Source organism: Gallus gallus, chromosome 3 (genome assembly GCF_016699485.2).
Source record: "Gallus gallus isolate bGalGal1 chromosome 3, bGalGal1.mat.broiler.GRCg7b, whole genome shotgun sequence".
Classification (NCBI taxonomy): domain Eukaryota; kingdom Metazoa; phylum Chordata; class Aves; order Galliformes; family Phasianidae; genus Gallus; species Gallus gallus.
The window spans coordinates 77,746,483-77,771,564 of record NC_052534.1 but is presented as its reverse complement, the minus strand read 5'-3'; the positions used below and the strand labels follow the sequence as shown (position 1 = coordinate 77,771,564).

Below are 25,082 nucleotides of genomic sequence, written 5' to 3'. Positions count from 1 at the left end.
TCTCTAACTTGTCCATCTGAGCACTCTGCAATGCTCCAACAAAAGTGATACATAGATAGCAAGAAAGCTTGGGGGGGAACTGAAAGGAATGATGCAAATAAGTTAATGCAGTACCTCAAACAAGAAATCTTATTTATAATGGAATAGAATTGGCTAGGAGAGAAATGAAAGAACGCAAAGTCTAAAATTGAAACTACAGTGATGTTCTGGACAACCAACAATGAAGGCAACAAAACAGAAAACTACTGAAACACATTTGCATTTAAATCCAAAATAAAGTGCAAAAACACGTATTGTAAATTTTAATTAAAGCTGCTCCTTATATCTACAAAGTTTTCCATGTAAAAAAAGTGAAACGGAGGCAAGGCAAAACTTGCCCTTCAGCTCACAGTGCAAGACCAGCACAGCTCCCTCCACTAATCCTTTTGTCAATATTATTCAGTGTATCCTAGCCTACATTGGAGGTGATTTAAACTAAACTAGGAAGTCACCCTAGTTTTGGAGATAAAATAACCACATTGGGACTTAATTTGGTATGACAGCTTAGCTATCCCAGCTTATTATAATGGTCAAGCTTGTTTAAAGAAGGTAACAAGCTCTACACTTGACCCATTAATGACAGGAACAATACTGTTGTCCATTCGTGCTAATGGAGAACACCCCTTGTCTGGTGGTGCTTTGTCCACCATACCAACACTTTATAACTTGACAGCATGTAAGAATTAAAGCTGACATTTTAAATAGCTGCTTGTTGCCTTATACTGTTTGGAAACTGCACATTAGTAGAGGAGGCACATCTATCTCTATTAATGCGAGTGGGTACTTCTTAATGGCATAGTTGATTTATTATTGTGGCTTTAAGATGGAGGCTGTACTTGACACTACAGAAAGCAAAATAAAGATACCTTCTGCCATGAAAAAAAAATAATGCAGTGCAACAGATACAAAAGAATAGGTAAACAGAGGAAGCAATAAGTAGGATCAAATGTTTTCTTCAAAAGAAAAAAAAGCTGGCAGCCAGCTCCTGTCTGGCACAGTTTCTCATCTGCATGGTGTTTGTCTACATGCTTTAAAGGTAAGCAAGCTACATATGTACCCAAACCCTACGGCCAGCTGAGACCACCTCTCCCTGCTGTGTTCTCTCCTAGCTTCCTGCTCAACAGCAGCCTGCTCACTGAGGGAAAGGTGTGGGCAGAGAGGGAAATAAAAAGGCCCAGCCTTGGTGCTGTGCAAGCACTCCTCAGCAGCAGCCAGAACAGCAGCGCGTTATCTGCACTGTTGGAGTCACAAATCCAACCCGCAGCACGGCATCTACAAAGGTTGTTAACTCCATCCCAGTTAGACCCTGTACACCAATGAACAAGGTTAAAAAACAAACAAAAAAAAACCCTTAAAAGCTTAAGGTATATGCAGGCAGGAGGCAAGCTCCTAAAAGGCTCAGTGTTATCAGTGTACATGCTGGGCTTGGTGCTCCCTCAGGATTTGCTTCCTGAGCCAGCTGCAGCACTGCCACAGCAGGAGCATGGCAGGATGGGGCTGATGCATGTTTCTAGCGCTTCATCTCCAGAAGGCTTTTCCTTGTCCCCAAATACTCCTGATGAAGCGTCTATGCACATCATTCTGCAACCAAAAACAGTACTAATGTCAGATGTACTCTTTATGGCCCCAGTAGCAAAAGAAGAAGGATGTGACAGAGACTTAACCCCAGAACACCACATTTTATGACCTCAGATAGCTCTATATTCACAAAACCGTAACAGGGGTCATTTCAACAGATGGGGAAAGATTTTAAAGTTGGAGCATTTCTGTGCAGTATGAATGTCTTCTGTCTGCAGATTGCTCAGTCATATTTTGGGTAGTCACAAAAATCAAACAACTCACTCCAAAAACAAAAGTGGTAACAGACTTTGTGTCCAATGAAAAAACACTGTCACTCCTGTGAAAGGCAGGCAAGCATGCAGAGCAGAGATGGACAAATGAGGGAAGCTGTACTTCCTTGCCACAAAAATCTTTCATTTCTGGCAGTTTCTGCAAAGCCAGCCCTCACATGGATACCCTTTTTTTTTTTTTTTTTTAAGCTAAAGGAATAATTATTCCAAACAACCATAAAAACTTGATTCTTCAAAACATTATCAGTTTCACAAAATATTGCATAGGGTATAGTAACATGAACACGGTCTTTTCTTCATTCACAAGAAGGAAAGTAAACATTTGGAGGTCTCGATGAGGAGCTACAAGATATGGCTTAGTGGCTTGTGGTAGGAAGGGTAATGGGAGGATGGTTGGACTAGATGATCTTGTAGGTCCTCCCCAACCTTGTGATTCTGTGATTAATGCAGAAATAATAAACATGATAAACACACAAGTTTGACAAAAAAATAGATTCTGTATTTTAAATTTAGCCTTTAACTTTACTAGAGCAAAGAAAGGACAGAACACACCTCAGCATCCTTAACATTAAATATTTTAGATCCCCTCTTTGCTGCCAGTTTATTTAGGACTACCAATACCGTCTGATAAAGGTAGTACTGACTACTTATAACTCAGCTTAGCTTGATGTGAGGAGTCACTCTTATAGTGACATCTAAGAATATACTGGATGTAAAAGCTAACTGTCTTTGGCTTTGAAACTCTTCCAGATAGAAAGAATAATGTGTGCTATAGTTCATTTTGTTTTGTATTGCCAGAAGATTTTCTTTTAGGTGTCATGCCATTGGAAGGTTTCCGTATATGTTTGATGGAAGGGAATTTGAGAAGAGCTTTCCACATAGGTATCTGAGTTCTTCACATCTTCAGAAAGGCAACCTGTAAAAGAAAGCAAAAACAGAACAGTGGTTAGTCTCAACACTGCAGGATAACAAAAAAAAAAGTTTGAAATTACATATTATAATAATCTTTTCACTTAAAATCAAAACTTCTAGTAGTGTGATGAGAGAGGAGATGCTATATTAGAAATCAGTTACTTTTCCTCCACTTTTTTTGCCTAACATTTATCTCTCCAAAGATATTAACTTAGAAAGTAGTTAGCTGACTGGAGACACAATCATATGTCAGGATTCTTATCTGACAAGGAGATTGTTTCGGATATTGAACTAGGAACAAGCACCACATCTCGCAGATCACAAGGACTGAAAAAAAGATGGGATAGATACCACCATATGAGGACAAAGGAAAAAAAGGCTACATGTTACACAACTGACTCCTGAAAAACACAAAAACACAGAAGAATAGAGACACTTCCTTTTTTCTTCCAAGAACTTTTCAACTGTACTCAATTAATTAAATGAAGAAATTAGTTATCACTTTGGATTTTCTGAACTGACAGCCAATAACCAGTCTACTTGATACTGTAGGCAAGCAATACAGGAAGCATGATCAGCCAGAAGGACTTGAATTAAAGCATAAAATATCATCAAGCATTTAGTAAACAAAGAAAAAACAGAACTATCCTACGTCTAAAGAGTGTTTAACAGAGAGTTGTATGTCTGCTATAGAAGATGTAAAAATAAAGCAAGTTTGAACATATCTAAGAGGATACTCAGAAAATCATTCATACAAAGGATTCACATTTAAAATAACACGACTACAAGGTGCTAATGGGATATGGCAACAGAAATTCTTGGCTAGAATGGTAAAGATCAAGTCACATCATGTGATCATTCACTTCCTGAATAACTTTTTCTATTCCAACAATCCCAGCAGTACCCTTTGAGAACGCTGCAATGTTACTACGTAGAAGGGTTTATTTACAGAGACAGGACAACAGAGAGCCACAAAAGCTTCCGTATTTCTGAATCATTCTGCTCTTCCAAAGTGGAACAAAAATTCAGAGAAAAGGATTTTCACGTACAACATAAGTTTCCAGAAATGCCTGGAGGCAAAGCTAGCCAGTATGCAGTCAGCTGGCCACAGTGAAAGTCTGAGAGTTTCCCGGGAAAGTCAGCATCACATTGAGATATTCCCATTGTGCGCTTTCATTCAGTTTAATCAGCACTTTCCAACAGGAAGCTGCTCCAGCACACACATTTTTGTCAGCTCAAGCAAGGCTTATTGTAAAGGCTTGAAACTGCTCATCCTGTACTGTAATTTATCATCTACTAGGCAAAGATTCCTAACCTCAAAGACACAAAACATAAGAAGAACCAATGTGCCTATCACCTTTCTCATGATCAAGTCACTCAGATGAACAGAGACAGATATATAATCAAATGTAAATTCTTAGCTATGCAGAGAAGTTATAAGTAACACAGACTAGGAAGGAAATCCTGGCTCAAATTAAGTCATAGGCAAAACTGAGTTTGACAGGGCCATAAATTCACCCTCGCACTGCAAAGGAAGATGTCCTCGTTTCAATCAAAACAATATCAATAGCACAATGATGTTTTGGTTGTTGCTAATTGATGGAAGCATGCCTGGGGCCGGGCCAGTCCCTTGGCAGAGAAGAGCCACCACCTCCATGGTGTGGTGGAACCATTGGAGGGAGTGAGCAAAAGGCTGTGCTGTGTTTGGGTGCCTGCTGAGTTAAACCATAACAGAAGAAAAAAGTTTTTTAAAAAAGGAATTTTCTAAAAATCTAGAAAGACAACAAACATTTTAATACACGACATAAGATTTTAAGCTTTTTTTTTCCCCAAGCCTAAGACTACAGGCTCTTTTTGTACATGTTTCTGAGGTATCATTAGAATGGATATATTTATTTGACTACTTGGTATATTTTATAACGTATGAAATGCACTTATTCACTCCTCTGAGAAGATTATTTGCAACAAAATGTTTTCCTGATCCTCTAGGCTCCCCTACTGCCCAACAAAATGAAAAATGTCAAAAGGAATCATTTTTCAGTGTCCGCATTTACATTTAATATCAATGCCAACAAAAAAAGCACATCAGTTCATTCGTAAAGTTGACAGAGCTGACAAAAAATGGGCTAACACATAGAAATTGTAAGCTCTTTAAAAAACACGTGCAACACATGAAGGTGTTCAAGGACAAAAACTACTCAAAGTAAATAACTTACAAAGTTCCTCCATAACCAAAGTTCACTCTGAAGCAATGTAAAATGTCTCCCTTTATTGTATCCAGAGGGACTTGGATTGCTATACGTTCTGGATAACACAGTCTGGCACTGTACACTGGTTTCAAAACTATGAACCTATGAGTTGGGCAAGTGGGAGAGAGTGCTTCTCCCCCCAGTTCTTCACTTAGCAGGGTATTTTCTTTGCAAAATGGACAACTACCAGTCTACTCACAGTCTTTTAGTGAAGCTCAGAAATGCAGTATTTCACTGCTACCACTGCATTCTGGAAGAGAAATCTAGAAGAAAAAAAATCACGTACCCTATCTACAACTACCTGGTGTACAAATTGGGGTGTATCACTAAGTTAAGAATAAAAGTCAGTTCCCTAATTTAAGGATCTTGATATTGCCCATACCTTGACATAATGCTTCCCTTTTCAATCGGTGAAGATAGCTGATTGCAAACCACTGTTAAGACCTGACTTCTGTACTTTAGCATCCTTACTTACATGACAGGAAACATTTTTTTTTTCATTTTCTCTCCAGTACATCTTAAGACGATCATCTTCTTCTGTCACAGTACCAAATGCATTGCAGCACTCCACCGTTATTTTTTGTAGCGCCAGAAATTGCTGCATAATAAGTGAACATAAACTCCACATTTTCAATGTTTTAAAGAGATATCTACACAGTGGGATCTATAGAGCACCACAGCCACACAAAGGATGCATCTCACAAAGTCACATTTTTTGTGAACAATAAAACAACTACAACTTTGTTAAAAGCTTTTAGAACCAGGGCAAGTTAAGAAATTCAAGCTAAGATATTCAGTTCTAGGAACTGTGCTCTCTCAGCTTTCCCAGGAAAATGCAAAATATCAAGCTTAAGCATTCTTCATACTACATGAAAATGATGCTGAGAATTTAGGGAAAGCAACTTGACAGTGAGCTCTTACATGGTTAAAGAGTACAGCAGGCTGAAAGCTACTGAAACAGAGGCTGATAATGCTCTTTTCTCAGTAGGGAGAAGGTAGATATGGGGCTACAGGTTTCAGTCGTTCTGAATCTCTCTCATAACATTTAATTTCATGGAGCATTTCATCATTTTCCTGACATCATATGATAAAAGCCTCACAGAAAACAACAGTGGGGCGAAGACACCCAGTACTGAATAGGGCATTCAGTCACAGAATCACACCCCGAGGTGTAACAGGTAAAAGAAAAAAGTTACAACTTCACAAAATATGTGAAAAGCTCTGGAGTCACGACAAACTAGGGAGATAAAAGAAGACGGTTCCAGATGGCAGAAGCTGCTGGAAAGAAATTTGCTCTACCCAAAATGGTAACACTGGGCAAATGGGCAAAGCAGGTGACCGGTGTAAGAGAAGCAGAAGCGTGACGAGAGGCAGTGAAACAATAAATTTTGAAGAAACGCGATCTGCAAATCCAGTGCATACAATCTGTTTTGTGGAGCTGACAATAGACAGCAGATATGCAGCAACAGCAGAAAGTTACTTTCTCAGTTAAGGAAAGGAAAAGTAGTTCAATCTCACCCAAGTTTAAAACTGTTCTTGTTTGTATTCCCTTTAGAGGAAAGAAACCAAGTGAACTGTGCAAAAAAAAAAAAAAAAAAAATCTCTTTGTATGCCTCTAAAAGTTGAGGACGCAGAATTTCTAACAACTGTGTCTCTTCCAATAATTAAACAAAAGTAGGTATAAAATACACAACAGAATTTCTCTTCGGTATAAGGAGAGGGAACTGTATGTATGTCACTCCGAAATAAACGTCTCCTATTTCTTGCAATGGAAACTATAACAGATACAAAGAGCACAATAACACTATTGGATAGAACAAACTCTCAGCCATAAAACACTGTTTTTCAACGTAGTTACCACCTTCAGCCCATGCATTTTCACCAGCAATGAACAAGAGTCTGCAATGCCACACTCATAACTATCGGCACCAGCAGAGGTAATCCACTGTTGTTACTGCTGAAACACACCTCACTGTGCTCACGTTCACTCTTTCATCTCCACAAACATGCAAGTGTCAAAGAACGTCAATGGGTGCAATTCTTTTCTGCATGGAGGAATTCAGTGCCACACCTTTGCTTCACCTACACTTCCATGTCAGACATCATTGTGTCAGATTGCTCCTCTGCTGCCATCTGTCACACAGCAACAACATGGAACAGAAAACTGGTGGGAAGGTTCAGCCTCTACTGCCATACCACCAACACCTACCTCTGATATTGTGGGCCAACATAATAAAATAGGAGACATTACTTTCAGAGCAGCCCTTGTACTTCTGTCTACTCCTACATAATTATAAAGGAAAACAGTGAGAAGAAAGTAGTAACATACCTTCTGAAACTGAAGCATAACTACCTGCTACACCTATGAGCCCTTTCTGAAATATGACTGTTCTGTTTTTGCTTTTCTCCTGCACACCAAAGAATAAAAGCCTACCACCAGGCTCCAGTCTGAACACTAAATGTATAAAACACATTTTTATGTTAATTGTTTCTTTTGAACATTAGACTCATTTTTAAACACTACCACACATGGCTCATAACACTGCAGTTTATTTTAGAAGAAGGCAACTTATAGGGCTCCCTTAAATCTTACCAACAGCAGACAGATAATCTGGACGTAAATAAACTCCCATGCTTTGGTTCTGCACAGGTGCTAGCGTGAAATCAAGTGTGACTGAGTGACTGTAGAGGAAATTCTGATTACACGCCAACGAACCTACAGCCTGTAATCAACATCAAATGCTGTATTCATTACCACTCAAAACTGACAGGTAACAGGCAATGTCATTCCATTCACATATGCACAGGAACTGCAAATCTTTCCTGAGAGGAAGTGGGCAGATCTCTGTTCCTAGATCCAGATGCACTGGTGGAAGCAATTAACTTCACAGGTTCAGTATTCCTCTGCTGCAGTTCCTCTCTCCCTGCAGAATGCCTTTTCAAGCTTTCTATTCAGTGTTTTGTAAAATCAGACTGGTAAGCTAAACTCTGGTCTATGCTAACCTCAGTGATTTATCCTAGAAACAAGAAAGGGAGGGCCCACAGAGACAATTCTGCTGGCAGACCGCAGAGGAGAGACTAAGCTCTACTTGGAACAACAGTGAAAAGCTGAGAATAGCGTTTTCTTCCACAGGTGCAGCTGGATTTGAAAGATAACACACACTCAAAGCCTCAGACCAAAGCCTAATTCACAGACAGATTTGTACTGCCACAAAAGCTAGCGCTAAATGTTATGGTTTAAGCCTCAATTATTACAGCTAATGGAACTGCTTGGGTGGCTGCAATTACAGTTACAATCAAGATGCCCCATACATAGAATACACGCCTACCTTGAAACAAGAATCAGAAAGAGTAAAATAAACACATTTGTGAGTACAACAGATCTACGCGTATTACAAAACCCCTGTACTTAATAACACACCAGTACAACCACAACAAGAAACATGCATAAACGTGTAGAGAAAGCCATTATCCTGCCTGATTTATCTCAGCGCTGTAAAAGACAGATCAAAGAGTGGGAGGATTAAAGCACTCATACCATGCCCTGGCCACAGCTGTATAAACATCTGGTTTCTGGTAAACTCAACTCAAAATAAGTTTGGTGTTCCCATACCTGCTAACAAGAAACAGAAACAGTCAACACTGATGTCTGTAAGGCACAACAGCATTTATTTGCAACACCACCAGAAGCTTCTATGCCTGATGGCTGTTACCAGCACCTCGAGAATGAGCAGCTACAGACAATGATTATTATAATTACACTAAAACTTAGAATCATAGAATTGCTCAGGTTGGAAAAGACCTTAAAGGTCATCAAGTCCAACTGCAAAACTCAAGAATTTGCCCACCTATCCACACCATGTAGATTACATATCAGTTCTCACCTAATGGCTGGGGACTGAGTGCACAAATACCTGTTCCAGAAGTATATTTTGCCATCAGTTTGAATGACTGGGCACGAAGCAGAGACTAGAAAAGGAGATTTGAGAGCGCATTAATTGCTATATTTGCACCCTCTCGTACTAAATCCACCCATTGGTAAAAAGGCAGCTGTCTTTTCCAGACTGAGCTCTATCAAGTTGCTACATATTATCCCTACATATCTGAGGCTGCTCCTAGGAAGGGCAAAGGCATTTTTAAACTCCAGTCAAGGAGGAAAAATAGAAGAACACCACAGAAGCCAGAGATGCCACTATCTTGACAGTTTAGGGCTTAGTTACTTCAAGATGGCCTCCAGTAGACTACAAGCTCCCCACCTATACTCTACCTGCCAAGTTGCCCTCAATTACACTGACGTTTCATTCTCCGTTTTCAACATTGCAGGCTCTGGGGGTGAGAGCTGAGCATTAAGTCACTGTGTACCTGCTTCTCTTATGCCACCCAGGTCGTGTATGCAGAGCTGTCTACTCTAAAATCTCCTCCACAGCCACTTAACCCCATATCACAACCTCTCAAAAAGGATTGTTTCAGGTCCTCTCAGACAGGGAAATGGCTTTAAATGCCATGTAATGAGATGTCTGGTTTTTAGTATGCATCTGAGGAGCATGAAGTGTTTTACACAGTTCCCTTCCCCTGGCATTTCGGACTCAGCAATCTGAAGAACCAGCCTGTCCTCACAGCAGCAGAACCTGCACCTGTAAGCTGGTAATTCTTAAATACTTTACAATGAAAACAAACAACTTCAAATGAAAGTATCAATAGAAGGATATGACTCTCTGTAAAAGGTCAGGAAAAGAATATTACAGATTGACTGAACAGATACAGTTGGACAAACGGAGTTTCAAATATCTCATCAAATAAGAAGCTGTAAAATCTAGTGCCAGTATAAAGGCCCTCATGACTTGACATTATGCCAGAATTTTACTGCAGACAGACACCACATAAAATATAACCAGATCGCTCTTGCAGCCAAAACATGGCAGCACTGTGCTGCACAGAACTATGTGGTCATGGAAATAGTGCCAACAGAAGCAGAGGTTGTGAGACTGTTATCCTAACAAGTTCAAATCCTGCAAATTGGAATGTAGGGAAACATGAAAGCACAGTTTTGCAGTCTGACCCACTGATATCTATGCAGCCCAGATTTGGGCGTGAAGGACACTTTGTGAAGGATTCTTATCTCTTGTACTCCATGGGAGTTCTAGGTTTTCACAGAATTACCAAAGTTGGAAAATACCTCTAAGATTATCTAGTCCAGCCATCCACCTACCACCAGTATTTCCCCACTAAATCGTGTCCCTTAGTACAACATCTACATGCTTTTTGAGCCCCTCCTGGGATGGTTCCACCACCTCCATGGGCAGCCTGTTCCAATGCCTCACCACTCCTTTCAAGAAGAAATTTTTCCTAATATCCAGCCTGAACCTCCCCTGGCACGACTTGAGGCCATTTCCTGTAGTCCTACTCCTTCAGCATATACTGACACCTTTTTAAGGTAGCAGAAGCAGTTTCAAGCAGCTCTAAGCTCTTATGGTTAACGCATTTTTTGTCAGTGCACAACAGAAGTACAAAGGAACAATGGTAGCAACAAAAGCTGGGGAAAGCTTGGCTTCACAGAATCCCAGAATGGCTGAGGTGAGGAGAGACCTCTGGGTCTACCTGGCCCAACCTCTGCCCAAGCAAGGTCACCCAGAACAGGGTGCCCAGGTCCACATCCAGGAGGCTTCTAAAGAGCTCCAAAGAGGAGATACACTGCCTCTGGACAACCTGTGCCAGCGTTCAGTCACCCACACAGCACAGAAGTGCTTCCTAGTGTTCTGAGGGAAACTCCTGTGTTCTAGTTTGCTCTTACTGCTTCAGTATACCTATCATCTAAAAAGCCAAATTTCCTAATACTGCTAGGAAGGACAATTCAATTCCTGTATGGTATGAAACGCATGTGGTGTGAGTCTTCACTGCAGTAATAAACTTATTAGGAGAATGTCACCTTGAGAAATCACTTTCTTCTTCTGTCTAAAATGGAAAAAAGCTAAAAGATAATCAGAACAACCAAACAGAAAGGGAATTAGATTCATTAAATTCAATTTTTCATGGAATTAATTGTAACCAAAGTGAGGAATTATTTTTTAAATATGATTTCTCAATCTGGTAATGCCTCTTCAAGATTTACAAAATAAGCAAGCATTCTTTCACCTAATCCGTCCTAAAAGTATTAATTTCTTATATGAATGACAACTTGATATGTGACAAAGATAAACGAGGAAAAAAACACAAGATTCCTGTGAAGTTGACAGTTGCATGTTGAAACTTGTCCAAGGGAGGGCAAACTTAAGAGGGAAATCTATAAGCAGCTGGAAAAAAAAAGAGCAGAAAAACCTCTATACGTTTTAGTGTATATGAAGACAATCCTTTTTGTAGATCAAGTAGTTCTCTGCATGAAAATAATATACTTTACGTGCATTCCTGTGTTAAGAGGTGCATGTTCTTCATCATCTTTTTTTTTTCCTTACATCTCAGTATGAGAAGATCTGAAATTCATGGCTTTATTTTGCCTTTTGCCAAGCCCTCTTCAGTAGCCTGTATTACTTTTATTTCTGCTGCAGACATTACTACTTACCCAGCATTATTACAGATGCAGAAACAGCAATATAATTTACCTTTGTTAGCCTTAATTATAGTTTCTCTCTTGAATGCAAACCACAGTAAAGGATGGAACTTAGCCCTAATATTGCATTGCAGTTACTAATTCAAATCTAACTAGGATACAAAACCCGTAGAATTTAGGATTTTCTTAGTCAACAACAGATTATGTTCACTTCTTCCTATAGTAATTACTATGCTGAAAATCAATCCTCAACTAAGTAGGCAATCCAAGCAGCAGCACATGCTTTTCTGCACAAAATGGTTATAACTGCTGTAGATAAGACATTTAAGTACCCTCATGTATGGGCAGTTGGGAGACACAAGCTAACAGAAAACAAACAAGGCACTGCAAGCTGCTGTGTAAATTTACATCATGCCTGCTGTATCCTAAAACTAGACATGCGTGAAGCGGTCAATCCTTGACAAACCGAACAGGAGCACATGATGCCCTAAAAACATTTCAGCCCCACTAAAAGATACAAAGAATGCTGACTCAGGGAAGGTTGTGTTTGCCAGCCTTTCCAAGACCTGCCCCCTAATGCATAGCCAGCCATTCCACACCTCTGAACATACAGCATTCGTTTGCTTCAGGTCAGATTTCTGGAAGTTATTTCAATGTAAGAGCCTGCTGGGCTTTTGCAGTTCTCTGTGGAACACAAAGGTTTCTTCGCACTCCTCAGAACCAGTGTAAATTGACCATTATCATCCACACCAAAGCATAGATGCATCTTCCCCACAAAGGGAAAGGAGTGGCACACTTTCTGCTACAGTATCCAGCAACTGCAGCTCTTACAGTATTTAAGCAATGAGAAAAAGAATGTAAAAAAAAAGTGTAGTCTGATTACATCTTTTAAAAGAAAGGTTTAGACAGAGAGATGCCTGGAATTATTTTCATGACCTAGAACCATGCATGAAGAACCTAATTCCAGAGGGACCAAACAGAACCAAATAAGTAGGCATCATATGAAATAAACTTCAAAATATAACCCAATAGCAGTGAGCTGTGAGCTGTAATAAGGTCTAACAACATCCTTAGTCACAATGACTTAAAATTTGAAACTGTGACTTGCTCCTCCAAAAGCAAAGATGACTACCTTAATGGTCTACACAACAGCCACAGAAACCTTACATCTGAATCACAGTATCATCAAATCACCACTCTCAAGTGAGCTGACAGTGTATGGAGCTTTCCAGGTGTGAAAGCCAAGATCAGCTCACACATGACTTTGACTAGATGCTGGTTTACCCAGATGGACAACATTCTGGCCATTTGCATGGCTGTTGCTCTGAACGTAATTTACTAAGTGTCCTATCTCAACGAGATATCCCATCTATTGTATTCCAATTCTTTTATGCCTTTCAGAGAGGGAAGTGCTCACAAATGTGAAGGAGAAAGACTAGTTTTATTTCATTACTACACAGTAATATGCTTGGCTGGATTCTCAGTTGGCATTTGTCTTCTTTCGTCCTCTCCTTATCCTGTACCCTTTAGCCATGAAGTACCATGGAACTCACTAAAACAGGAAAGTGACTTTCACATTCTGTGTCTTCCAAATCAGAGAAAAAAAATAGTCTTCTTTTCTGGTTCCAATTCCTCCTTTACCATAAACATACACTTCCTACATTATTCCCTAATATCAAAACATTCACCAAATTAACTCAGACATTCTCTCTCCTTGCAGTATTCCTATTTTAACCACTACCCCTAACATTTTTCTTCTTGCATCAATCAGTTCCTCTCCTCTAAACCCACACAACACTTCTTCAGCAAGGATTCACCTCCAACTTGTGCTATGGCTCAGACATTACAGTAGGAGACAAGTGCACACGCAGTCTTGGTCATATTGTTTCCTGAAAAGGGAGGGAAAAAAAACCCAAAACCCCAAACACAACAAACCACAATTATTTGCATTCCTGTTCCACCAGCAGGTAAAATCTGCAAGTCAGAATTCCTCTCAGGGCCTGTCTGGAGATTCCTGTTTGTTCCTTGTGTTTCCTGACTTTGTTACTGTCTTTTTCCCTAAGTAGGAGAAAAATCACGGGCTGAGATTACTTAGATCTTACAAGTAACATGGTGGAAAGTTAAAGAAAACAAGGAACTTAACTGGAAGCATAGGGGAAAGCTGGATCTCTTGCTAAGAACTGAAATGTAGACAAGTATTTACACAAAATATTCATAGTTGGTGTGGTGCATTATCAAGGCTACCATACAAGTATCAACTGAAAAAAAAACCAAAGTGATTTGGGTTTCCTCTTGCTACCCACAATAAGCAACACAATCCTGTGCAGGATAGAGGACAGGCAAGACATTAAAGCTATTAATGCTGTATGTCAATATAGTTTTGAATTCTAATTTAATGAAAATGTTTCCTTCTCTCTTTGTCCAAACTCATTTACTACAAAGAAGACCCTACAACAAGATGAACCAGAAAACCAAACAGACAAGTACAGCTGATGCAATAAACTGTGCAGTAGCATCAGAGGTCACTTACCCTATCTTCAAACTGTTCAGAAAGAGTCTAATGAAAACTATTGTGGCAAAGTGCTTTAAAAGTAAAGTGATAACAAAGAAACAAAGCCAACCACTTCTTAACACTCTACCTGCTGATTGCCTGGTGAGAGAAATCCCAGTTTATTTCTGCTTTAGTCTCCAAACTGTTTCATTTATATCCCCAAAGAAAACTTGCCAAAGCCTGTAAGCTAAGTAAAGGTCTATTATCTTCATCTCCTGCAATGTTTTAGATTTGTGATGCCAAAGAAATCAGTGCACAGACCTAAATAGTGTTTTTAAGAGTCTCCCCAAGCAGAGGCTACATGAGCAGAGCACTCTGTGATGCAGTGATGAGGCTGCTGGGACATCTTAACACAGGTACAGCAACTGCCACAGTGCCCAACAGGGCTATCTCCTGCGTGAACATCTATTTCTTCAGAGAGCAAAACCAAATGCTGCTGGAAGTACCACTTCAAGGACCAAGATGATGTGGGGAGCAGGCAGAGAGAGTATGACACAGAATGGATGCATTAAAGAGGTATTTAACGAGAGGTATTTGGTTGTGTGCTCACATTTACATGGAACAAATATGGTCCAAACAGTAGATCAACAATAAAACAGAAGAATGCAGTAGAGAAGGTTAAAGGAGAATGTGACGCGGTTGAGTAATACTTTGAAACTAGGTAGTTTGAACAGGTGTCTTCACTGGGTTATCTTTTGAAAACATTCCAGAAAGCTTCAGAAAGTAGCTGCTTAAATTCTTTTTTCTTCCTGGCAGTTAAAACTGGAAAGAGAATAAATGCTTCCCTGCATGAGGTATGAGAATTAGTTTGTGCATATAAAGGGGTATAAAAGTATCAACTACTATTTTTATTTTTAATAGCTTATTGGGACTACTGCATTCCTACCCCAGAGTTCAGATTTTGGCAAGAGATGAGGACTGAATTAAAAAGGAAACAGGTGCTTAGAAGATAATATGGTGGCAATAAAAGCACTAGCCAAGAAAATGAAAGGAAAATAATTTGAATGTGGCATTCATTTGTACCTTGTGACTTATAGAGATATACAAACTTAATCACAAAATATAAATAACAATGAGATATCTTGGAGAACATCTCTGCCAGATTCCTTCCTTTCATGACAGTCTGAGCAGGGATGCCCTTCAATTTCAGCTTGTCTGCTTTTCTGTGATTCTCATGATTGCTTGTTAAAAGACTATATAAGCAATTTTCATTTATTTAATACTGGGTGGGAAATGAAACTTTTTCAAAGCCTCAAAATGGAGTTTAACATCAGTAGATTTTAACTGCTAAATTATTCCAGGCATTTCTACAGTGGGGATCTCTGGCTTCAAAGATCCCTACAGCCATTACTGGGTCAGAATGAATTCAGTTTCTAGGGATGGAGCACATTCTTTTGCCAGCTGCAGTCAGAAGAAAAGCTGAAACTACCCATGTTCTGAATCAAACTCAAAACAAAAAAAACACAGATACTTTATTGGGAAAACAAAGAGAGTTACTGACCTTAAAGATTCATAATAAAATAGAATAAATCACCATCTTTAGTCACTTTCTCTCACCAAAAACCAAGATAATTAAAAATAAAAGCTTTCAACAAACTTGAATCCTGCAAGTTACATGCTTACATTAATATGCTCTAAAAATTTCATACAACAGCAAAACTAAACAAAGCAATGATTTTGAAAGGCGAGGACTTATGGGGGAATGTTTTGCAAGATGTATGGTGTTTATTATTACTTTATTGCCATTCTCCAGTACTGTTTCTTATAAGACTAGAATAGCAAGCTTTAGGAACTCACAGCACTGTTGACTCTCCAGCTGGAGCTCTGAAGGAGAGCGTCATAAGAATTTTAAATAGTTGTCTAGACTATACTGAGGTCCCTCATGTCTTTCACCATTAAAAAGTTTTCCTGTAGCCTGTGGAACTACTGACTGAAGAATGTAGTAACATAATTAGCGAATGCTAGTCGTTTATGTTTCTGGTATTAAACGATTTCTGCATTTTTAGAAGGTTTAATGCAATTATCTTTCACTTCGGTCTTCTTAAGATGCATCTCTTCTGAGAACCTATTGTCAGTAGGCACCCACGAGAGAACAGGTCTATTAAATTAGCAAGACATTAAGGTTGGTTTCTAAATGACAGACAGCAAAGGATTCTCTCTTTGAAAAGAATACTGAAGAAAACTATTTTGACCTGATACAAATTCACACGCCCTTTAGATTCTAATGACTTTATCAGTAGTAACAGCAACGTTTAGAAGCTGAACTTGGTTCTGTATCATTGATTCTGCATGTATATCTGAACAACTCTGAAAAGGTCAATTTAACTCAATTGTCCAAGAGAGGCAATTATTCAGGTGGTGATGTGCTTATGGGACTCAAATCTAGATTCACAAATGGCTTACAAGTCTCTGTCACTAACAGAGATCAGACAGAATCAGATAACTCTGCACACTTACTCTCCACTGAGACAGAATCTGAGAATTTTGATGAATGCACCAATCAATGATCATTTTTGAAACCACTGGATAAAAATGAGATTAAGGTGGAGCTTAACTAACTGATAATATGTGACATGTTACCTGCAATTGCAGGGGACTACACTTGATACATGAGAGTTCCAATTGGTCCTTGCTGTAAACCACATCAACTACTGCAGATCTCTAAGATAAAACCTGATCACAGAAACTAGGATAAGGATGGTCTTTTTATCGGATTCTCATGCCAGCCTGTTGACACAGCGCTTACACTGGGAAATGCAAGTTAATGCTCAGCAAGCAGATACAAGACGGACCACATCTCCTCTTGTACGGGAATAATAATTTCCACTGTAGGGGTAGCATTCTACCTTTAAGGACAATGACCTTTGACATAACCTAACATAAATCAGAAGACTTTAAGCCTCAGAACCCTAATATCCTTCTCTTCTCAGTAAACCATCACTACTAAAATCAGAAAACAAAAATACAGTGGCATTTAATAGTTCAAAAACAGATTTCTCATTCCAAACACAGTCTTTTTTTTTTTTGTCTCCCAAAAAAGTGTCAAAGATTATACAAAAATGCCAGGGTAGCCTTCACTAATTTATTTCCATACAGAAGCATACCTTTTTTTTGGTGGCAATTTATGCCATGAGCAAATGCTCTTGCAAGCCTTCCTCCCCTGTTGTGTTGGCCCAACTGTTGGGACAGCTGTATAGTCCCTAGATAACACAAAAAAAGCAGAGGGAAGAGACAAGATGATATGAACAAGAGGCCAGGAGAGATGGAAGGGCCACCTTAGATCAAGTCTAATAATTTGCTGCTGAATACAAAATATTTCTGTAGATACCACAGCAAGTGGTGCTAATGTACAGGCCAGTAAAATACTCAAAATAAAACCTAAGCAACATCATGTGAATGAACACTGAATGGACATGGTATTAAAATATCTGGAAAGGCACCCTGAAGCAGTACGCAGACAGGTTTTCAGGCTTTATCCAAATATGTTTAATAAACAATACAGAAAGAAGCTTTCTCTATTATATCATATTCTGCTACTTGTGGAAGTTATTTTTATATTTGAGTCATTATGGAAGATCGATAAGTGATCCTGTTTATCTTTCCAGATCTCCAAGCAAGGCGTTTGCTCTCTCCAAAGATCTCTGCTGTTTGCTCTAAATGATAAGGAGTTCATGCCTTTCAGGAGGTAAAAACTATAAAAAAAATTAAAAAAGGAAACAAAAAAAACCCAAATCATGCATTTGCCTGTATTTAATCAAAGACAAGAAATCCACCTCCCAAGAAAAGTCTCATAGTTGGATTTCTGAAGTTGAGCACAAATTCATCAACACATCTGTGCACCCACTCTCTTCCTTCATCATTCTTACTTACCCTACTTCATTTCAGAAGGGAGCACAACAGCTCTTAAACAGAGGACTGTGTGTTCATCATATCCCACAACTGATATTTGCATTGCAACGAAACCAAAGGCTTCAAGAAGAACAAAATTACAGTTAGTAATAGCTGCTTCCTTTCATAGACAATTTACACTGCTCACAAACAAACTACTCCTCAGGTATCATCTTTTACAGCCTCTCTTTCCTTTCTATTTTTGCAGTGCTTTGATTAAAATTTGAAAATCTCCCTGAATCGTGCACCACACTTTTAATTTTTCAGCCAAGTGCTGCATGCAGCATTTGTCTGCAATAGTAACAGATTGCCCAAGGACACACACAATGAGTCATGGGAAGAGTCAGGATTTCCTGGCTCTTAATCCTGTCTCAGACGAGGTCTCTCACATTACCAGTTTTAGGGGGCCAGCAGGTGCAGGGAAGAGAGGAGAAGAGAAAGAAAAAGTGAGATACTGTTTTTAAGATAAGCAAAATTGAAAACCAGAAAAACAAATAATAAAACCACCACCACCTCGTTGCCTACTCAGTTTCAGATGACTGATGTAACAGTAATCACAAAATCTGCTGAAGAGCTTAAATCTGTTTTCTAAAAAACGTAATGGATGAAATAGAGGAAAAATACCAAGAGGCAGCAAAATGACAATAAAAATGAGGTTTTTTAAAACAGAAATAAAATAAACGATTTGCTTAACAAGCAAGGAACCAGAGGGAAAGGAATTTATACGCTGTCAAGATGAGGGGATGCAGGAAGCTCATTCCTCTGAGGTAAGCGAGCAGCAGTGATTGCCCAGTAGTAATCACCCCAGAATGGCAAAAAAATCTGGGGTGACTGATATGAGCTTTCTTGAGCACAGTTCAAAACCATTCTGCAGGCTACAGTGGTCTATTTAACTGTGGAAGCCAGTTCCCTCAAGACCACCTACAATTAGGCAAGAGATGAGGAACATTCAAGAGACAAATATAGATCATGCAGAGGTGATGCATCAGCAACCTGCAAATAATTAATACCCATCCTAATAATGCCACCTACTCCAAACGACTGTGCAACAGTTTACAAGACCCACAACATCACAAAGGAATACGAAAATCATTTTTCATCCCCACAAAAGTAGGTCACCCGTTGTATGCTGAAAAAGAATGCAAGCAAAAAAAAACAAATGGGTTTTGAGGCAAGTTGTACTTATTTATCACAGCAAAGCACAGCTCGCATGTGGACTTTGGCAGCACTCTGGCTAACTGGCTGAAATGAGAGCCATTTCAAAATAAAATGGATGTTTAAGCAGTTGTGCTGGTAAAAGACATAACTAAGACAAACTTGTATGGAATATTTAGGGCCTGCTTGTCTTAGTGGATGGGATAATAAGATTATGCAAGGACTACTACCTCAGAATACAGGTAACTCAAAAATCATGCATTGTATTACTAGTTGCATTTACAGAAAAAGGTCCTGTAACTCACATACTCTCATCTTAACCCACAATGAAGAGATCTAGAGCAACATCCAACAGGTACAGTCACAACCCTACACTGTGGGAATGCAAACAGCGTCTTTGGTCCCTGCTCTCCTAATTAAACAAAAGCGTAACAATAGCTTCTGCAATAAACAGGAAACTAATTTAACAGAGGATGAGAAGCAAATATTTTGAATTTTGGATGGTCCAGTGTGGAGCTAAGAGTTGGACTCGATGACCCTTGTGTCTTCCTTTCTTCAAATTCAGGACATTCTATGATTCTAAGTGAGCCAGGAGGTCTTCATATCAAGATGCTGAGAGAGGCACAAGCAGTAAAAACAGCAGCAACCTGAACATCACCAGGAGTGGTGCTGCCAAGGAAACACAGAAAAGGCTGAGGTACTGAACACCTTTGCCTCAGTTTTTACTGGTAAGAGTGGCTTTTAAGAATCCTAAAACCCTTGAGATCAGTGGCAAAGTCTGCAACAAGATGACTTAGCATTGGTGAAGGAAGACCAGTTTGCAGAACACTTAAAACAATGAGGACATAGATCTGCACTAGAAAAAGCACCAGTAGCAGTCTGAGGGAGGTGACTTCCTCTCAACTCAACTCTGATAAGCTTACATCTGGAATACAGTGTCTAGTTTCAAGCTCCCCAGTACAGGAACGTCCATAAGAACGATGAAAGTCCTACAGCACCTCTCCCATGAGGGAAAGTCAAGGGAGCTTGGTCAGCTCAGCCTGGACAAGACATCTCAGAGCAGATCTCATCAATGTCTTTAAATACCTGAAGGGAGGAAATGAGTGAAGAAGAGAGAGCTAAACTCTTTTTCCTTTTTTTCTCTCAGTAGTGAAGGTGGCTGAACACAGTTACAGTTGCCAAGTAAGGTTGCAGATATTCCATCCTCACAATATCTGAAAAGTAACTTTTCTGGGGTACCTGCTCTAGCTGACTAATTCAGCAGGCACTTGGAAGAGATGGTATCAAAAGCCCACTTCCAACCTCAATGAATCTGCGCCTCATATAGATTTCTGATGCATATATTTTTAAAGCAAACACGCTCACGTAAAAGAGTGGTCATTAAGGCATCCTTCAAGACAAAGCTTTCCAATGGTTATGAAATTCTCCAAAACAGATTTTTTCCCCCACTTCAGTCTAAGCTGTTTTTGGTTGGATTTAGATTGACTGCAAATTCCACTTTTCCTCACCAGTTAGTTCCCCAAGCTTCCTTTTACATACTGACTTCTTTCCTTCACTTGAAATATATTTTAGCCAAACACACAGGGAATACTTCCGATCTATACATTATCTTGTAGCTTTGGTTTAGTCTCCCTTTCATATCCTCTTCATATTACAACTAGCATGTCCTTCAACTCATACTTCTGTGCAATCCATATTATTCTCTTCAAGCTTTTTTTCCCCCCACTTTTTCCTTCAGCTTTTTTTTCAGCAATTAATTCTTTCCAGTTTCAGATGAAAATAACAATTAGACTTTATTATGAGACCTTTTCTTGTAGTGATAAAAATCTTACTATTCAAAACAAAGCTAACGCTATTCCTTTAAGTGAGATTTTCATGTTCTTTTTTTTAATCTTTTTTTTTGAAAACACTAATGACCTTAAAAGATAATCAGTTTTTCAGCTTCTTTCTTTCTATTCCTATTCTAATTTTTAATCCAATTTTACTATCAAGGACAAGTATATATGAACAAATTATTCAGTAGTCATAGCTCCCTTGAGCTATCATTCTGGATTATTGAAGTGCAATTATTGTAACACATTGTCTGCTCTAAGACTTTCAAAATACTGTTTAAAACTCCTTCCTTAGAGCAAGACCACTAAAAAAAATGCAATTAAAACCTAATTTACCTGTGTTATAAAAATGAATAAATTCAGCACATCACAATATTCAATGAATGAAAACCAGCATAAGATAGAAATGTAGACAGATGATAATTAAGAATATAGGTAGAAATAGGCAAGATCATGGCATGATCTCAATGTAATAACCTGAAGTTTTGAGAAACTTTATCCATTTCATAAGTTAAACACCAAGAACTAGCAAAGACTGAAACCTCATGTTTCTGTATGAAAAACTTCAGTTTTATTGAGTCTGCAGAGGTGGGGGGGGAACAGAAGAATGGTTTGCCTCAGACACTCTTCTGGACTTCTATAAGTTTATAAGGTTTTTAGCATGAGAATTTGAACAAATATTTTCATTCACTTTGACCATTTGCCACATTTCACCTATTTGTACCCCAAATTTAAACACTTCATACAAATCCTATTGCACTACATAAACTTAAAAAAATCTAAGTACATACTGATCCCCCAAATCCTTATATTCCTCGGTAAGCTAAATTAAATGAGCACAGTTGTCTGAAAACATGAGGATTATTTTTTAATAACACAGATGGTCTTACCTACCTCCAATTATTTTTAAACAATTTATTTTTATATAATTGACTTTTTAATATAGGCTTTCTAGTCTTTCAATCTCAGAAATAATTTTAAATACCTTTTTATCACATACATTATACACAGTTGCAGATACATGTTCACTGTATATTACACAAAGTTCAGGTAAAGAAAAAATGCTTTGCACTTTTTCCTTTGCTTTTTTTTCTCTGACTGATCTTCTCTTCCCAGCCGTGAAACACAAACAAAGCTCGTTTAAAAGACAGACAGATAAGAAAGACAGAAGAGAAAAGCACAGACCTTGAACACCAGGAATGAAATTAAATTTGTTAACTGCTACAAGCATGAAGCATTAATGAAATAGAACTGGGAAATTTTCCCCTGATGAGGAACATTTATTCAATGTTAATTAAATTCTTTTTATTCAAAATCTATACTTACCCAAGCATAAAAATATTACATCATATCAATAACTTCAGAGTGTGAGGAAGTACTATACTATAAGCATCTTTTTGTCCCCATCTAGTGAAGACTTTTAATCATTTATATTGTTTGAAGTGCTGAAAGAAACATAAGGGGAAAAAAAAACAATAAAGAAACCTCTCCATCAACCAGCAACCAGTTATTAATTTGTCAAACAAACAGTTACCAAAGACTAGCTCCAAGCATTTTCTTACAAAGTTCACATCCAGAAGCATTAATGAGGAACCTTCAGAGAGTCCACAATAATTATTTCTCTGCAATATATTCAGCTGGCTGCTTCATTCATTTACAGCCCAGTTCTGCACCAATGAAGCCACGAAGAGCTTTGACATTAACCTCAAGAGACTGAGGTTCTTGCCTAGAATGTTGAACTTCAGATGCATTCATGTAATATGAAACAAATTAAAGCAAATCTGCAACTATTAAGGGATCATCTCTAGAATTTTTAAGCTTACAAGATGAGAAGCGGCCTCCTTTACCTTCAGATGAACACCCACAAGAGATACACCATGTTCAAGATCACTAAATATTTATTTCAATGACAACTGTAGGTAATCTAAAGTACACCAGGAATTCATACTGTGATGGCCAAAAATGGACTCACAAATCACTTTTGCATGAGCAGAGCAGAATATGGGACTAAGATCATGCCTTTACATGAAAGTCTTCTTGCACCTTACAATTTCTTCAAAACAATTACCTTCTTGTAAAAAATAAAGATTATGGATTATTTTGGGAACTACTTCAGAAAATTTAAGTAGACACTCTGTTGTTCTGCAAACTATCTGACTGTAGGTTGGGAAACGAATATAAACAAGCAGCTAAATTTTCATGTGTAGCATCTGCACTTTAGTAAAGTATCGTTACTCTAATCAGTATTAGTATTGTTATAAAAGAGCCACTCTTTACTTTTGCGTTGTTTTGTGTTAGGAATGCATGCTCTGCCTTGACAGGAAAGGTTTACATAAAATAACTATGTTTCAAGAAAGGTTTTCTTCAGCTTCCAAGCTACACTTAGATATCTCTTATCCCCACATATCAAATGGCCATTTCATTTCAAATCTTGTCAAACTGTGGCTTCACCAATACCTTGGCTCCTCCTGGAAGAGTTCAGAGCAGCAGTACATTACTAGAACACTTCCAATTCCAGTTCTCCAACAGCATTAGCACTTGAGCAGGGAAATTTATGCAAAATTCTTATACGCTTATGCAAAATTCTTATTCACTTAACACAGATAAATTGCAACTCTTGAAGGTTAACTGTATGGTATGTCAGATGGATTTTATTTGCTGTCGAATTTCTTCTTAAAATTCCACATAAACTCTTTAAAATGAAAAACTTCTTACATTGTTCACAGCCACCACTATTACGTCTGGGTTTGAGAAAGAACACTATGAGAGAGGGCAAGAATGGGTAGAAAATAAGAGTAGAGGAGGGAAGCAAAAACTTACAGAAAAGAACACATTAAATTCTACAGGCAATATTTAGTTACATACTAGGTATCACCTTAAAATAGAAAAAGTAGTCACTAATGGAATATATCCCCAAGATAACCACACAGAATAGACACTTGATTAATTAAACTAGTCACTAGCTCCTGCTCTATAAAAATATAGCTAAAAATGTGTTTTCTTCCTACGGAAGCAGAAAATGTAACCTGAATTCAGAATGCTTCTGTGTGTTCAGCAGAAAGTAGATCCTACAATGTTCCAAAGAAGAATAGAAACCCAGGCTGTTCACCTCCCAGCTTACTTTTCTACCTTATCTAGATAGGATTGTCTAATTATATTTGCATCTAAGTACTAAAAGTTAAGTTTCTAGCCGGTACAAAGGCACAAGTGAATTACGTGGTTGTCTCCTCATAGGTGGGACAGAAACAGTATGTAATCAAATGACTAAGTGACATGGAGATACCACTATAGAAAGCCTAAGTGGTCAACAAAGAGGAAAAAAAGTAGTCCTAGAAATTAATGAGTATGGGAGATGATGAATAAACTTGGTAAGAAAACATCACAAAGAGTAAGCAACGGGCTCTTTGATAAGTTTAAACAGAAATCTGTTAGCTAACCATACCCCATTACACAATGATCACTATCTTTTTTGATACAGTATGACATCTAAATAGGAACAAAAAAATGTGTCCAAGACTGGAGCACCAAGAGCAGGAGAAATTCTGTCTAAAACTGAATTACACAGGCAACTAGTTATTGATAAAAAAAGGACTAGAGTTAGTGGTAATTACAGGAACTGAGAACATCTGAACCATACAAGGTCCAGCCTTTTTCAAGCTCATATTTAGGAATGCCAGGCATTCTGGAAAAACTTGCAAGCGAACTGAGCAGCCAAACTAGCCAGTAAGATTAAAACAACATTTTCATTTGTACAAGTTTGCAGGAAAGACTCTTTTTCATGTAGCCAGTGTGCTTAATACTCACTTTTCTTCTATTTTCCTGATAAATTCAAGCTCACTAAAAGCAACAGAAAGAATATAGTTCCTTGACCTGCTTGATCAACTCATAACGCCAAAGATCATAAAAATAATGAAGACTGGCAACTGCCGTGTTAAAATAGCCTTTCTCTACAGACTGTTTTTATAATTTATGTTAACGATGTGGAAAATATTTTTATATTTATTTTCCATAAGGCAGAATCATTTCCTATTTCACTTGTCAAGCTGCTGGAAGACAGATAAA

At 38.4% G+C, this 25,082-nt stretch overlaps 1 protein-coding gene across 4 annotated transcripts in view; it reads right to left on the bottom strand.

The window, feature by feature from the left end:
• Positions 1–2,366: 2,366 nt before the first annotated feature.
• UBE3D (ubiquitin protein ligase E3D) overlaps positions 2,367–25,082 on the bottom strand; it is a 75,504-nt gene continuing 52,788 nt past the window's right edge. The window contains exons 10-11 of one of the 4 annotated variants that reach the window (XR_212003.4): positions 22,347–22,465; positions 2,367–2,805 (exon numbers count right to left, since the gene is read on the bottom strand). Coding sequence is in view for 3 of the 4 variants with exons in the window: in XM_040697343.1 (XP_040553277.1) it covers positions 6,565–6,624 (60 nt within the window). In the remaining variant the exon portion in view is untranslated. The other 3 variants (XM_419864.7, XM_040697344.1, XM_040697343.1) reach the window with 3 other exon arrangements.